At 26.0% G+C, this 17,373-nt stretch overlaps 2 protein-coding genes across 2 annotated transcripts in view; one reads left to right on the top strand and one right to left on the bottom strand.

The window, feature by feature from the left end:
* The window catches only part of LOC147801877 (uncharacterized), a 165,940-nt gene extending 152,155 nt beyond the window's left edge, over positions 1 to 13,785 (bottom strand). The window contains exon 1 of the mRNA XM_087154952.1: positions 12,537 to 13,785. Within this exon, the coding sequence (XP_087011078.1) occupies positions 12,537 to 13,137 (601 nt within the window). The 5' untranslated portion in view covers positions 13,138 to 13,785. The remainder of the gene's footprint in view (positions 1 to 12,536) is intronic.
* LOC107455196 (uncharacterized) overlaps positions 1 to 17,373 on the top strand; it is a 342,163-nt gene that overhangs the window by 221,536 nt on the left and 103,254 nt on the right. The gene's annotated exons all lie outside the window — the stretch shown is intronic.

Here is a 17,373-nt window from a genome sequence, read left to right as displayed (position 1 = left end):
ATTTATGGGCTTTTTATTCTGGTTCACCCCGTTTCAATCAACACGTTTCTTGAATTTCTATTTAAAATGTTTCTTCTGGCAAAAAGAAAATTACATCGTCAACTGAAAAAAAATACATACAAAATTCAAAGTTTCCAAATTGAATTTTTTTTACTGATACAAACAGTGTATTCCATGTTATTTTTATATTCCTTATGAAATCTTTAAAACACTTATAAAAAGTCAGAAAGGGACGCAAACTGAAATTTAAGTTATAAAGAAAGAAACATGCTATCAATGTCTAATTACAAGTGATGGAATGAAAAGCTTGTTCAATTGCCGGAGAATTAAGAGAGAAATTGAAAGTGATTATTAGAATCACATCCAAGTTATATTAGACAATCAAACTGGTTTAGAGCCCTCACCAGAGATTCGACAGATTTAACAAGCTTTTTTTCTTCGCTTCATATCCAAAATCTGTGTATTTCTTTTATTCTAAAAATGTACATTAAGGGTGGTAATTTAAAAGCGCCTTGCAGAAACATTTGAAAAGTGTTCTTCAATTATATGAATTAAATTACATGTCTTTCATTTTCTTACAATGAAAGGACATATGTTTCCAAATGATTAAATTAAAGAATAATGATCTTAAAAATCCCTCTCTTTTTTAAAAAAATTTTGCAATTTAATGCACCATTTAAGATTAATTATTTCAGTAGTTTTAAGAAACAATTATGACGTTTTTCCATACTTTTTTGTTTTGCAGATGTTTTTATTATTTAAGATAATTTACTTTTACTGAAATATAAAACTTTAGCTTCTTTTCGCAGTGAATAAAGCAACATTAATGAATATTTGCTAATTTATTTGCAACACTAATGAATAATTGTAATGAATATTATTAATTAATGAATTATTATTGAATATGTTAAGTTCCATGTTGTAAACTGTGAGTAATGAATGTATATCATTGAATAAGTTAGATTATTATTTTAAGAAGTGAACTCAGGTATTTTGAGAAGGGTTCAGTTAAATAGTTTAATTTATAGTTATTAAAGCTTTTTGTGCTGTTTGCCTAGTCTGTCTAAGTCTAGTCTTTTGTGAATTCATCTATTCATTTTCAGAAATTTAGCTTAGAATCCAGTTCTTTGGAATCTGTGAAAATAAGAACCTTGTTTGGTCGATTTTAAAAATAAAAATTAAGTGTCAACTTTTAAAATAAAATATTTTGCTAAGGATTCGTTTTTACAGTTTAAGTAAATTGAAAAGTGTTTGTTTTTATGAGAAAATAATTTATGATGGGCCAATTTTGAAGAATCCGTTAAAGGATCCACATTTCTCCGAAATGGAATCTGGATTAAATGTTATTATTTTTAATTAATATGGTAAAAACCTACATTTTTTTACTTGAAAATGTCATTTAAGTTTAAGTATTTAAAACAATCAGTTAATAAAAATGGGCTTACTTCTTGATGGTAAACAAACTACATTTCATTGGTGATAAAAGGTTCATTTATACGGTAGGTTAAGCATATGTAACCATAGTAGAAAAACATAAAAAACTAATGTAAAAAGTTTGCTAACAATGGCATGACACTTGCCAACAAAAAATAATCCTTTCCTAAAATGAATATTTTGAAAAGTAATTTTCAGTGAAATGGCAAGATAGTTCAACAGTCTTTTTATTCGATAAAAATGTGTCCGCCAAAGTACAAGACATCTGTTTAAATTATTTATCGAAAAATTTTCTCCAATGATTTATGTAAAAGAAGTTTTTATGGGTTCATAGAATTCCATGTCTTAGTTCGAATTCAATCTTTTCGTCAAAGGGAAAAAACTTTTACTTTGATAACTTTTTATTAAGCTTTTCACTCTGATAACAATTTGATATTGAAAATAGTAGATTAAGGAAATTTCGAAACACTTTTTCAAAACTGCTATTTTGAGGTTTTGTGTCCAATATAATACTAATAGAAGATATCCCAAGAGAAAATGTTTAAAAAAAATTTAAAAAAAACATTTAAAAATATTTAAAAAACCGAAGTTTATGGTTTTTGAGAAAATTAAAAGTCATATTTTTTAGAAGTACTTTTGATTCATTTTTCATAAAATATTTATTGTTATTATTTATTTTTCAACAGAATGTTTTGCTATAAGCTTTTAAAAAGTTATAACAATTCTTTTAGTTGAAATTCCGAATTGTTCCTTTTCATTAAAAAAAAACATTGTATCCAAAAACTAAGTTTTTCTTAATTTCCTGAAGAAAATGTAATGCAAAATGCAAATATACATATATTCTGAGTTTCAGGTAGTTATCTGTCGTACTGCTACTTTAATATGGTAAACGAACAGAATCATGCTCGTTCTCATTTATATAAAAATATAATTTTTTTCTCCATTAGAAAAAGAATTCGAAGCATTAAACTTTTAAATAATAAAAAATCTCAACATGCTTAAATTTTTTTTCTTGTAAATGTAAATCGTTTTATTTTATAAAACATTCATGAAAAGTTTTATAATTAATTCTTAAACTTATTTAAGAAATATTGTTCATATATATTAAATGTATATAATTGAATATATATAATATATATAATTGAAATATTTGTTATTAAAAGTTTTTTAAAAAGCACTGTTTTTAAATCGTTTTTCAAATTTGTGTTTAAAAATAATTTTAAGAAGAAAAAATTAAATTATATTGATTTAAATAACATTCCGCCTTCAATTTATGTCTTTAGTTTCAAAAATATTTTTTAATTTTAATTATTTTTAATATATTTCAATACATCGCAATTTATTCTACATAATGATTTTTAAAATATGTACAAAATCAATTCCTTGAACAAAATTAGACTTCAGAAAGTCATATATTATTTCGTAATGTTATAAATATCGATATTTTAAAAAAATGCAATGCATGTAAAAAAGCAAATTTTATCGAAAATACTATAGTAAGTAATAGACGGATATAAAAAAAATTCACTTAAAAAGCGTTATAATTTTGAAAGTAAATTACTTAAGAAAAATAATAAAATTATCATAAAACATTTTAAATACTTTGAAAATTAATCAAAATTAGATTTTGTGTCATCTTTATAAAAAAATTTAAAAAAATTATCTACTTAATTTTTTTCACTTTAATAAAAGAAGAAATGTTCCGCGAGACTCATTTTGTGAATGAATTTTAAGTTCTGTCGAAGGACTAATTTGGGAGCAGCCCTGTTTGATGTTTGCGAGAAATTTCAGCTGCGGTTCGATCTCTCTAAAATTTAAAAAGGTGATTACAAAATTGTTATTTCATTAGACACTATTAAATTATACAATCATTTTGAAACATCTAATTTCTTCCCATGTCAAAGAAGGCTCTTAATTTAATCAGAGACTTCAAATGCCTACGAAATTAAATAAACGATAGATTCACTTTGGAGTCATTTAAATATATTTTGGTTATTTATATAATTTTAGATTAATAGAATAGTTTCAGCAAATATAAGTAGCATAGATAAGCAACAAAGCTGATTGAAGGAATTTTCATAATTAATTATAAATAGAATAACAGAATCAATATAAAAGAAATAATCGAGAGATTATGTACTTCCATATTGCATCTTGCACACGGTCGTACGGCCCACTGTAGAGCTGGCATATACACTTTGTAGGTAAAATTAGGATTGCTATGAGAAATTGTAAAATCTCCTGCCTTTTTAAACATTTAATTCTTAGACAATCATTGCTTAATCCTAAAAATATATCATTTTTACAATTAAAAATATTAAATTTAGTCATCAAAACAAAAAAAATGCGATAATCCATCATCCCAAGAATAAACAATTACAAAATATCAAAAATGATACTAAATAGCTTTTAATATTATGATAATACATAAACCTAAAGCATCGAGGGGTGAACTAGAAATTCGTTTGTTAATTAATTTAGATAATATTTCAAGTAAACGGAATTAAACAAAAAAGTAATATTTTTGCTGTATGAACACACATTTATTTCAACAAATTTTTTTATTCTCAAACTATTTAACTGCAATTTGTAAAATATGCTTCTAATAGTTTATCAGAAGCTTTTTAATATTGTTTTTTTTTCTTTTTCACACTATAAAATTAGTTTATCTAAAAATACTTTTCTTTCAAAGCATTATCAATATTTTATTGTTTACTCTAATATTGTGACTGAAGAAGTTTGTTCTGAAATGTATACAGTTTTTGGAACAATAAATATTAAAAATCCACAATTTAAACGAATAATTCTCAGTAATAAGACTTTAAGGAATTCCGAATTTTATTTCGTGTGAACTATTCGATCATATTCGAGAACTATTCCTCCATATTTGAATCAATCCATCGTACTGATGATATATATATATATATATTAATTCTCTTAAATAAGTGTGAAAAGAGCACAAAGTTTGAAAAAAAAACATCGTTATTGTAATAAAAATATCTTACAACTGAGTTACGAAGTTATATAAAAAAAATTTTAAAGGTACTTATGTAGGAGAATGTTTCTTTTAAACAAAATTTACTAATTTTCGCTTATTAATTTATAATTTCTATTTCACCTTATTAATTTATAAGCTAATTAAGTATAGAAGAGTCCTTTTACCTCCGTAAATCTTGGAAGGGGTTTAACTAGCACCTGTTATCAAACTGTTCAGAACAAGTTCTTTCAAAACGGCATGAATCCTATTTCGTACAAAGGAGTAAATTTACATTTTCCAGTAATAAATTTCTAACATTTAAAAAAAATCTCAATTTAATGACAATCCAACGAATATATAGTTTCTTATTCAGACCTGAAATTATTTTTCATTAGTTACCATGCTTGATCTTAAAATTTAAAAAAAGAAAAAAAAACTGTAGCAAACAAATACATTTTTCAAAAATAAATTTTTTTCTTACGTAAATAATTTGAATTATTTCACGTAAATGCATATTCAATCTGTGTACATAAAAAATTTTTTTTGTTTCAATGTCAGAATTTTAATAGAATCAAGTTTTGTAGTGACGTTCAGTAAATTTGGCAAAACATTTTTTGCAACCAATATAAATCGACGCTGTTTAACTTTAATTCAGCATATCTAAATTGATTTTATTTTTCAAAGCGTTACCACGGCTATCTTTTAACGTTTCTTATGATAAGCCTACCGTTATCAAACACTGAGCAGAATTATATTATTTACATTTGAGATATCAAAACTCTAATCAGAAGAGTTGAAAACCGCTGTTTAGTGAGTCAAGTATACAAAATATGAAAACTTAATAGCTCTAAAAATAAAAATAATATATTTTTAATAAAATTACTGGGTGAAAAGGAATTCTGGATGATTGATTCTGAAATTCTGAATTAAAATTCTGGATGATTGATTTTAAAAAAATGTGATTAAATTTATGTGATGTGAATCTTTAAACTTTTTGTGAAAAGTCCTATTTTTGTAAAACTGAATATAAATTGCTCAATCTTTTGTGAAAGAATTTGTGAATTTGTGAAAGTAGTATTCTGTTTTTGATATTTTGTGAAAAAACAATCAAAGGCTAGCGTCCGGTGAAACTTTTTGTGAAAGGTTCTGTAGTCGTGAATTTGAGAAAAATCTACTCTTAATTCTCTGAATAAAAAAATATATTGCAGAATCAGTTCTTTTAAGCCTTTTCTAAAAGTGTAAAAACAAAGTCCTTGTCTTATAAAAAAATATTTCTTTTAAGAAGTTTTAAACTTATGCATTAATGACGTCATCTATTCCATTTTTCAAATAAAATTTTGTTACGAATCCGTTTTTAAAATAAATGTTCTGTAAAGGGTTCATTTTTATGACAAAATAGTCTTAAAGAGTCTACGATAAAATAATTTATGATCACGCTTCTAAACGGAAAACTTTAACTTTCAGGATAAAGTTGTGGCGATTTTAAAACATTATTAATTCCACCTTAATATTCTTCCCAACACTTGCTGGTAATTTAGACACCCTTTTAGTTCCTTTTTACTAAACACCAACATTCCTCATATTGCAAGGCTATTTCTCAAAAATTTAACAAATTTTCTCAAAATTATTGTTTCACTGAATATTATTTTTGGTATCCTCACTATTATTTATATTTTTTATTTTTATTTAAACGATTGAAAACTCCTCATGCACCACGAAGTATAGCATGAGGCTTACAGAAGTAAGTAGAAAACAAACAAGAAAATTTAAAAATTTGCATTACAAACAAAATTGCTCAAGACAGCAAGACTTTCGATACTTTTGACCAGTTCCGAAAAAACAGGAGGCCAACAAATGGAAAGACGCATCAAATCAGTCTTTAATTTAACACGGGCACTCGCATACAGTTTGCAATGAAGAAGAATGTGCTCAGCATCTTCATCAGCATCGTCGCAATCACAAAGTTCACTGGTCACCAGATGGATTATTTATATTAATTTAAAGATTTATCCTGTCCAAAAAATTCATTGCAACTTTATGGGCGAAATTGTGCTGTTTTTTGTAGCTTGAAATATTTGTATAATGCCAAACAAATATTTTTTTAAAAAAAAGAATAATAATTTTAACTAAAAACCTTAAATGAATTGCTCGCTATAAAAATTCGCTGATCAAAAAGTTTTGCTTGTTATCCTTATAAGACATACTTTTTAACATAAGAGTAATCTATCTTTTTAAAATGGATATCAAAATTCGCCTATTATAGAAACAGTTATATATTTTTAATGCTAATTGATTTTAATATTTCCTTCTGTTACCAGTTTTCAAAACTTAAAAACACGTTTATGGTATGTTGACTGAATTGTTTTGATGGGATTTAATGAATGATGGGATTTAATATATAAATGCATTTTTGCAAATAATTTGCAAGGAATTTAAAGACATATTTTTTTACAGGACATTTTACAACGAAATTCTACAACCCTTGCCACTATTTTAAATGTACTACGTAATTTGCTGTAACATTTTGCCCAGTGATGAAGTAACTGATAATTTAAGAAATTGTTCAGTAGAAATTTACAAATATTTCTGCAAGAAATACTTTAATCTTTACTTTAAAACTGGACAAAAAATTGATGCGATTATATTTGGGGTTGATATAATATAAATATTAATCTCTGTGACATTAACTGTATGCATTTCATTAATAATCTCTGTGTTAGTATCGATGATATATTCTTCTTTGTTGTTTTAAAACTTTTTTTAAAAATAACTTCAATGAAGTATATAAGTATAACACCAATTTGTGTTTGAATAAATATAACAATTACGCTAACGAGTCTCAAAATTGCCAAGAGACCAGTTAAATAGATATTAAATTATATTTTTGTCCAAAATATATCTGCATTGCATCGATTACTGATGTCGGAATTTAAGCACAATTTTTTTAATGTACTTAAAATTGCATTTCATTCTGGGTTAATACATAACATCCCTACTAATAAAACATACACAAGCACCATGAGCTATACGAAATAAAAAAATATTTTCTAGTTTTATTTGCAGTCAGCAATCGAAAATATTCGACATTTTCTAAGAAGTATAATTAGTTATATAGTAATATAATAGAATATAAAAATGAATTAATTACTTTTTCGATTATATCTTTTTAAGAATATCACCAAAATGTTTAGAAATAAAGTTTAAATTTGCTACTGATCAATCAATTTTCATCCAATAGATATTTAAACAGCTAGTGCATAAACACTTACTATGTGACATTGCTCATGACTTAAAGTATGTAATTAATTACCACCCAAATATTTAATAAGAAATATTATAAAATGTTGGCAAACAGCGTCGCGGTGCCAAAGAACAAGAAAAAAAAATGTTGGATAATGGTTCCAATTAAAATACTTCTTTGTTTATTGCATGTACTCGATCTATGCTAAAAACTATGAATGTAAAACAACATCATAAAAATTTACACCAAAATTGATAATAATACTTCTCTGTTAATTTAACTTCTGTTTCATACTTAAATTGTTGATATAATGTTATTTGTTTTAATTTTTTTTATAACCGTCGTTGAACAGTCGACCCAAATTTCGCTTTACAACTACTAATGGACAACTCCGTAGCCCGTAGTTGAAAATGACGTTTGGTCTTGTAAAAGTTTCCTTCTGCCATGCATCTTGTGGACTAAAATGCCTGTTAAAGTAAAAATTTAAAGTTTGCTGGTGAACTTTAGAAGATAACATCTCTTGCCTAAACCACCAGAATGAAAATTATTCTTGAATTAAAGCATATTCTTTAATCTAAATTGTTCCTTGAAATTGCCAGAGAGATAAAAGTAGCGGCGGGTAAAAAATCGGAAACAATAGAACAATCAAAACTCTTAGTTTATAATTGCTAGAAAATTATCAAATGCAATTTTCACACAAAATCTATTCATCGAAATAATACTTTAACCTTGTAAGTCACAAGAAGGATGAAATATCTGATGCATAAATTTTAAGGCTCTTAATTGCCTTTTTATAATTAAAATAAGTTTTGCGATGTAAAACAAAAAGCATCAACAAAATTCCCCCCAAATAAAATAATTCAAAGTAACAATTATTTGCTCGCATTGACTAAGACTTCTGTTGACTTCTGACATTGACTTCTGTTAATCAAGAAAAATGTTCCTACAACAATAGAGAAGCTGGCCGTAAATAGCTCTTTTACGGTTAGTAAACTATTACAAAAGTATCTTTTAAATGTGCCAAATTTGCGTTTCGCTTATTACCTATTTCTTATATTTATAAGAAGTATTTTTAAAAATTGAAATGGCTTCAACGGTTAAATTATAAAGAACACTTTTCAATGATAAATAATAAGTGCAATTAGTGATGAGTGTAATTTTTTAATAAAGATTAATTCAACTTATCTAAGATTTCCATCCGAAGTTGTGTGACATTTTTTTTTTAAAACAAAAACTGTATTTTTTGTATAGCTTTTCTTAAATTGTTTAGCATCAAAATAATATCAAATTTTTATTAGATTTTTTTTCTTTTGAACAACAGTTAAATAGAACAACAGTTCATAGGTAAGAAGAGCTCAAAAGAAATTGTGTTTGTTACGTGAACTCTTTATCCTTGGATTTTATATCTTGACTAATATTTTGTTGATTATCGGGATATATTTACGAATTAACTTTTTTTTTTTTTAATTTTCTTTCTTTGTTCATAACTAACTGCTTAGTTAACCATTGATTTATTACGTAATTTACTCATTTCAGTGACTTTATTTCTTTACAAAATGAAAAGAAAGTAGTATCAAAATATTCTAAAAAATGTAATTATACATTCTTATTTTAATCAGTTCATTATTTTTTCTTTTCAAATTTATATTGTACTTTGTTAGAAGAAATTTTTTAAATAGATCATTTCGTTTTCATAATTAATAATTTTTATTAGGTTAACTAATCATAATCTTTAATGTTCATAGTAATTTAATCTTTTTTATAATTTTATTCTATACAAAATAAGCAAAGACATTAAAACTTTCTTCTGCAATTTCATTTTTTTATTAAATCTTCTTTCATCCCAGTGTTTATTATTTTTAAATTTATACTGTTCAGAATAGGAAATTCGCCCAGAAAGACAAGTAAAGCATAAAAAATGATGAAATATAAGAGGAAATTATCTTGAATCCTATTCAAAGCGAATATTTGAAATGGATAGAGTGCTGCTATTTGAGTGTAATATAACAGAAAACTTTGTGAAGGGCATTTTGAGTGTTGTTTAGTTATCCAAACGAGTTAGTAATTCAGCATAATAATTCAGTTACTAAAGGAAAGTGAGATGAAGCGGACTAAATATTAAAAACTTTTACATTGACTTATTTTAGAAGAATTTTGTAGAAATTTTTTAATGTGTGTACAATTTGTACAACTGAAATCTTAAATAATGAAATTAAAAAAAGGGGGAAAAGTTAGAGCTTACTATCAAAATATCATGCATTATTTAAATAATTTTCATTATTATGTCTTATAAAGTAACAAAATACAAAATCCGGGAAAAAATTACTTTAATGTTGAGAGACAAAATATTATTATGTTGAGAGACAAACTATTAATTCATTATTATGTGTTATAAAATAATATTTACCAAAGCCAGAGGGATTTTTGAAAATGTCGAGTATAATGAATTAATTCATTTAAAAAATGATTATCTCAGATACTTGGTGCATGCAAAAAAATTTGTAACGTTCATGTTCATTAAATAATAGATTTTTTTAGAACAATAAAAATCATAAGAAACGAAACACGTTAAAGGAGTGTTGAAAAGTTAAAAAATCAGATACATATTTTTAATAGGAGTATTAGAAAAAAGTTAACCAAAACATAATAGCAAATTTGTCATTATTATCAATTTACGTCTGCGAAACCGTAAAAATTTACAATTAATTTCAAAAAATTCTAAAGATTTCTTGGTAACATAAAAACTCAGTGAATTTAATAATTCACTGATTTTTAAGGGAATTTGTTACATTAAAAAAAACATTATTTAACGTGTGCAAAAAAATTATTGAGTTAATAAAGTACTGAGCTTAGTTATTTCTGAGTACCTAATAGTTTTAAACAGAGTGATCTAAAAGTTTGCAAGCAATAAAAATATACTACGTGTATTACATAAATTGGGGATAAGTAGAGTCAACAGTCGAAACGTGATCTTCCACATTATTTTTATTGTTTTAAGCTAATTATCATAAACGTGCTATTTGCAACCTTTATCATCTGACATCACGCAAAGTAAGTGCTTGAAATTATTGTTTTTACTAAAAATAAGTGATGGGCAATTTTAAATATTCTATTATACAGCACGTTTGTGCAACCTATTTCATAATTTAGTTATGAGGAAAAATATTTTCATAAAATCAGAGCAGACATCTTCAATGAAAAATATTACTTTTTTATTACAAGTAAAATTTAAAATAGTTCATATAGTTAAAATTATAATTTCAATTAAGTTTTCTTTAATATTTTATAATTAGGAATATTTTTTTTCCTCTGTTGCATGAGATTTTTTAACAGATTCTTTTGCATAACTGATTTTAAATCTGCTATCGATTTCTCTCTCCAAGCTACAGTTTTTTAAAGACATTTTTAATCTATTTTTTATCAAAATATGCAAGTTTAAAAACGTTATATATAACAGGGGATCGCGTAAATGTTGTGACAAACTTCTAGAGGGGTTAGAGCAGACTATCAGGATTAAAATTGCATAGAATTCCAAGGTTTAGGAAATGTCCTCATACGCTGCTAGAGGCGCTTCTCCATTATAAATTGTTTCCTATTGTACTTCTGGAGAGTTCAGAATTGGGAAGCTCCCCTAGTGGCATGCGACCACATTTCCGGGTATGGATCCCTATGTAATTTTAATCCTGATGATGCGCCTTAATTTTTCCTAGAAGTTTGACGCATTATTTATGTGGCCCCCTGTTATATATAACGTTTTTGAACTAGCATATTTTGACAAAAGATGGACCAAAAATGTAATTTAAGAAAACAATAGCTTTAGAAGCAATACTAATTTCAGATTTGAAATGTCAAGATCAAGTATTTGCATAAATACATTAAAAAATTTGTTCCTCAATGTAATTCTTGTTTCAAAATTGTTTCTAAATTGAAACTGTAAAACTGAATAATCTATAAATCATTTCAATTAAAGATTTCCGTCAATTTTGACGGAGATAATTTTACTGATCAAAGTTAATTTAGAATAAAAATATTCAGAGTTTTCTAGAGTACTGGTTTCTTCATTTTCTTTGTTTTGTTATTTTTTATTTAAATTTAATTTCGATTATCAATGTAAGTTTGACTCATTTCATTTTAAAATTGGCTTGGTTTTTTAATCATTCTGAATTTTAATATTTCGTGTTGAACTTAAGAAAAAAAATCTTCAGTTTGTAAAGATCTCCGATACATAAGCATACAAAAATTATATAAAGAAGCAATCATAACGGCCATTTATCGGTACAAATATTTAAAAAAAAATTCGTGATCTTTTGGTTTTTTTTCAACCGAAAAGGCAATTAAACTTTTTTGGACAAATATAAGCAATGCACCGTTAATTTAATTCGATAAATAGTTAAAAGCACTTTTGATGAATAATTTTGCATCACTAAGTAATATAGCTTATGAGATACACATGAAAAAGGACGTTTTTAAATAGTATATAAAGCATACATTTTCTAGCTTATTTGATACTTTAAAGTAATCGTTATATGAAACCTTAAATATCTAAAATAAATTATTAAATATATTAAAATAAACATCGTTATAAGAAACCTTGAGAGATAGTGACAGACCAATTATGCATCAAATAATGCAATTATTGGAAATTATTTTTACGTAATTAATTTAACAGAGGTTAAGAGAGAAAATGAAACTACAAAACATTTATAAAATATGTAAAGTAGCATTTTGTTATTAATATAGGATGTATATTGTCTGTTGTTTTTCCTTAATTAATAAATAAAAATTCATTTTTATTAATCAATTTTGAGAATGGTTTGAAGTGAAATTTAGCAAACAAACTGACTGCAAATATAAACTGGAAAATTTTAATTTAAACTGACTTACTTTTCACAGTTGTTCCATTGCTTGTTAACTTAGTTTCAACAAGAGATAGATTCTCGGAACCTGCTACAATGGAATTTGATGGATTTGGAATGCTTGGTATCAAGCTAGTAGGTTTTGGTGGTCCTGGTGGTGAAAGAGCAGTATGGATGACAGGTGGTAAGTTTTTAGGAGATAACGGAGTTGTACTAGAATTTTCATGCCATGGAACAACCAGGAAAGGCTTACCAGGTGAAGGAGTATCGCCTCTAGTTTTTTCTGAGCATGATAAGTTCAGAGGTTGCTCAATTACCGTTTTATTGACTTCGTTCAATTCTTCACAATTAGATGTCATTGATGGACTGCTACAGCTACTGCTATTGCTGCTGCTGTTGTGGAAGCTGTTATGAGGATGTTGGTGAATTCCATTGATGCTTGATTGATGGAATGATGGAGACGCTTGTGAAGGATGCATTGGAGAAAGACTGTCTCTAATTCCTAAAATATTTGTTATAAAATGAGGTGTTGGCTGTTTTGGTGGATTGGCATATACATGTGGATGCCAAGTTCTCGTTGACGTGATTTTTGGAAGAGAATAATGTGCTGGACTTGGTTCGTGATGCATAGTTTTTATGGAATTGATCGCAGTTCAACACTTTTAAATGTTGAAAATTTAAGACACAAATTCAAACAAAAATATTTTAAACATTAGAAACTTCAATTGGTAAAAGGTTAAATATTTTAGTATTCTGACTGAAGTATCCAAACGCAATACGATAATGAATTTTTCAGAATAAAAATGTACTCAGTGTATCTTCTTAAAAAAATTTGAATGGGTCTATAATTTTTCCAAATAAATTTTCTTCAGAGGAAAAGCAAACTTAATTACTTTTTAAAAGCAGTTTCTTTTTTTGTTTTGTTTTTTATAAGAATGTCGATTTAGTTCTTAAAAAAAGTTTCATAAGTTCGTAAGATTCATAAACAGTTTCACAATGATCTTCAATTTTAAATAAGTATAAATAAATTAAATCGTAATTCATAAACGTGTCAGAGTTATTTAAGCAAAACCAAATCGAATTAAATGTTTCTTCAAAAGAGCGTTTCTAAAATTCCCTCAGAAAAAGCGCTGAACTAACGAAACAAACAAAGCGCGCTCCCACATAGCTTATTTGTAGAACGGAGAACATGATTGGAATGGTAAGTGAGCTCGTCCATTGCACTTCGCGTCTTATCTCTTCGGTTGCAATCCGAACTACTCGCCACAAGACTACCTAAGCGACTTGAAAGCTACGCGGGCAGGGTTGCCAACAATAGAATCGCAGCAGTTAATCGCCAACCATTATTCGCCAACATTTGCTATTGAGTCTTTTTTATTCCATCGATTTCGTACTAGAGCTTAAAATCAAATCATGCGTCTTCAATTGAGTCATGGATAAAATGACACATTGTTTTTGTTTAATGGATATTAATTAGAGGTGTTGGGGTTATTATTTATTTATTTATTTATTTACTTTTTTTAAATTTCAACTAAAGGAAAATAGACTCAGTGTGATGTACATTTAATATTATAAATATATTTTAAATTACAACAGTATTTTCAAAAACTATAACGCAAATTTATCTCAAATAAATGCTTTTAATTATATTCCGGATTTCTCTTGTTATTAATGGGAAAAAATATCATTTTTATAAAAGTGAAACTGTTACTTCGGAATTTTAATGTTTTCAAAATTTCCTGAAAATGCATTTAGAGAAAAACTTTTAAATTCTTGTAAATTTATAAAAAAGAGAATTTCTGTAATTTTCCATTAATCCTTATTAAAAAAAATTTAAAAAAAATAAAAAATTTCTTCTAAACATTATATTGACTTCAGAGATAACTCTTTTTTTAAATAAAAGAGATGATTTTGCGTTTATGCAAAATCTTGTAAATCATAATAACTTGTTAATTATTTACTTATCTAAATCACCGAATTAAATAACCTCAATTTAAAAAACTCCCTGCTCTTTTTGTTTAATTATTTTGCTATTAATTAGTGCTTTATTTTTGTATTTATATTATGTTAATTTATTACGTTAAGTTCGAGTAATTTATCATTTAATGAGAGATAATAGAAAACTAAACAACTTTGATCTCTAATTGTATGAAAAAACAAAGATTTTTAATCTTTTTCAAAACTGTTTGTCATGAGAAAGTTGTTTCATGCAGTAAATAATAAAAATAATTTATTTAAAATATGGTTTTGGTGCTTAAAATTAGCCTTATTTATTTAGAGTAATTTTTCAAATTTTATCTTTAAAATAAGAAATTTTTATAATTATTTTACTATTTTCTATACATTGATTTTCAAAATCGTTAGTCACAGTATAATACAAAACTTAATTGAACAGTAAAGACAGAGAGAATGAAATGAAAGGTATGTATGATAGAAACAAATATTTGCACTTTATATAGATTTATTAGGAATTGAATCTATTATTAGGGACCATAAAAATATTTAAAAATTATTTATTACTTTTATGACTGTTTGCAGAAGTTATTCATCATTGAAAAACAAAGCATAAATAGAATATTTTTCAAAAACTGTAAAATATTTGGGATTTCTATAAATTTCACTACCTAGTTTGAAATCGTTAAAATGCGAAAAAATTGAACAAATCTTTTTAAAACCCATCATCTTAGCAAAAATGAGAAACAATTATAACCCTCTAGATGCTGCCCCAAATAATATTTTCTCTTAGAGTGGGACCCATTAAAAAAAGAGATGCTCTCTCAGTTCTCTAAAGAAAGAAAGCGAATGAATGGTTTCAATTACAGGTAGCTAACTTTATTATGTTAAAGAGAATTCTATTGATATGATTGCAAAACAGTGACGAATTGAGTTTTTCTTTTTAAACTGGTGTTTTTTTTTATTGTACTTTATTTGTACTGGAACAATTTTCTATTTTGTTGGACATAAACGGTGTTTCGTTTTGAAGCAACTAAATATGATTGATATTTATTCTAGATTGTACAAAATCAAATGATTGGATTTTATCTCTTACATCAATTCAAAAAATATCAAAACTTAAAAATGAAATGTGAGTATTTTTTAAATACTTTTAAAATAAAATTAAGTCACGCTAAGGGAAGAGTTTTCATTTATTAAGGTTTGTTTAACGAGATTTACGGTTTGTTTTAGAACTTGAACAAATAATAAGGAAATATGGCAGAAAAGATCATGTCGGTGAAAATAAGTTTTCGGCGAATTGATCGGGTCAGCAAAATGAATTGTGCGAAGTAAGTGTGTCAGCGATATGATTTGTCGGCGAAGTGATTGTCAGCGATGTAATCAGGACCCTTTAAGTATGCTATTACTTTGCTTGTAATTAATGTGAGTAATTATGCAAATGCTCCTAATTGTGGGGGCAAGTCTTATTTTTGGAACATTTGTAATAAATTGCGTTATATACTGTTTGGAAAAAAATGTAAACACTATCATTTAATTAGTTTTTTTTTTAATTTTTACCCAATTAACGAAAAACGATTTCAATTTTAATACTTAACTGAGAAAAAATATAGCTTTAATTAATCAAGTTCAAAAAATGTAGTATTTGTTTAGACGTTTAGAAAAGTCATCCCATTGCATCATCGAACGAAGGAAATTTACTGAAATCTTAATAAACTGTTTGTATCAAATTTAAATTGCTTAATAATTTTAATGTTATGGCAAATTTGAACAATACTATGGATCAACACATTTATACAGTGTACACAAAAGTATAATACAGTGCAAAAGTTTGTTAAGTGTTCCTAAAATAAATAATTAAATAAAACGCTTGAAAAAGTATATAAAAGGGAAGTTCTTGAAAATGATCATTTTTGCAATCATTATAGTGAGATGCTCAAACGGATATTTCTGTGATGTTATGTTAATAAGTTAATTTTCCATAACCGTTCGAATATTGTAATTGTTTGAAACGAGGTGTCGTGATGTCAAAGCAAAGAGTCTAATAAGTAGTAAACGCAATTTTTTGTTAATTCATTTTGTTTTCTATTTCTAATTGTTTCTTTCGTTTTCTTTTCTTTCAAAAAAGCTTTTATATTAAACCCATGACGAGTTTATGGTGTAGAATAGAACAAGAATTACACAGTTTCGAAAAGCAAATAAGATTTGCTTGCTACAATTTTTTTATCTTATCATTGCAAATTTAAAATTCTGTCCTCTCCAATGTTTTTTTTTCTTTTTTTTTTAAGATTCATGTGCTTAGCAAATTTAAAAATGCTACGATAAAAGTTTTGAAAAATGTACATAAAAATTCAGATTGCTGTGCTTGAATCGTGTGCTTGAAATATTCACGTTGAATAAAAAGAAATAAATCACTTTACATTTCCAAATATAAATTAATGGAAGTCAATAAACGTTTAAATGTGGGGTGGTTTATTTTTATTTTTTTTTAAGTGCTCAGTTTTGAAATTTATTTCATTATCTGTATTTCATCAGTCTAGATATTAAATGTCTGACTACAGAAAAAGATTTTTCTTTTCTTTATATTATTATAGCAATGGTAAAACCGCATGAAAACCAACCAATGTATGATTTATTTTATGTTTATCAATACATTTGCTTTAATGCTTTTTCCAAGTTTTACTTGATCAGTCTATAGAGTATGTAATTATAATGTTATTTTCGCAGAAAATACCATAAACAGAGTTTTAACAGACGTGTAAAAAGTTTTATTTTATGAATTAATTTTTGTTGTATTTTAAGTCAGGGATTTTGCATTTTGGTTTTAATTTATTTACTTAATTTTTCTATCTTGAATAACCTCGCATATTTAATTATAAATAGATAATTTTGCTATAAAGTTTTCTCATCAT

The sequence above is a fragment of the Parasteatoda tepidariorum genome, chromosome 11 (assembly GCF_982258835.1).
Source record: "Parasteatoda tepidariorum strain Cologne lab strain chromosome 11, Ptep-v5.0, whole genome shotgun sequence".
Classification (NCBI taxonomy): domain Eukaryota; kingdom Metazoa; phylum Arthropoda; class Arachnida; order Araneae; family Theridiidae; genus Parasteatoda; species Parasteatoda tepidariorum.
This window is presented reverse-complemented; position numbering and strand designations above follow the sequence as displayed.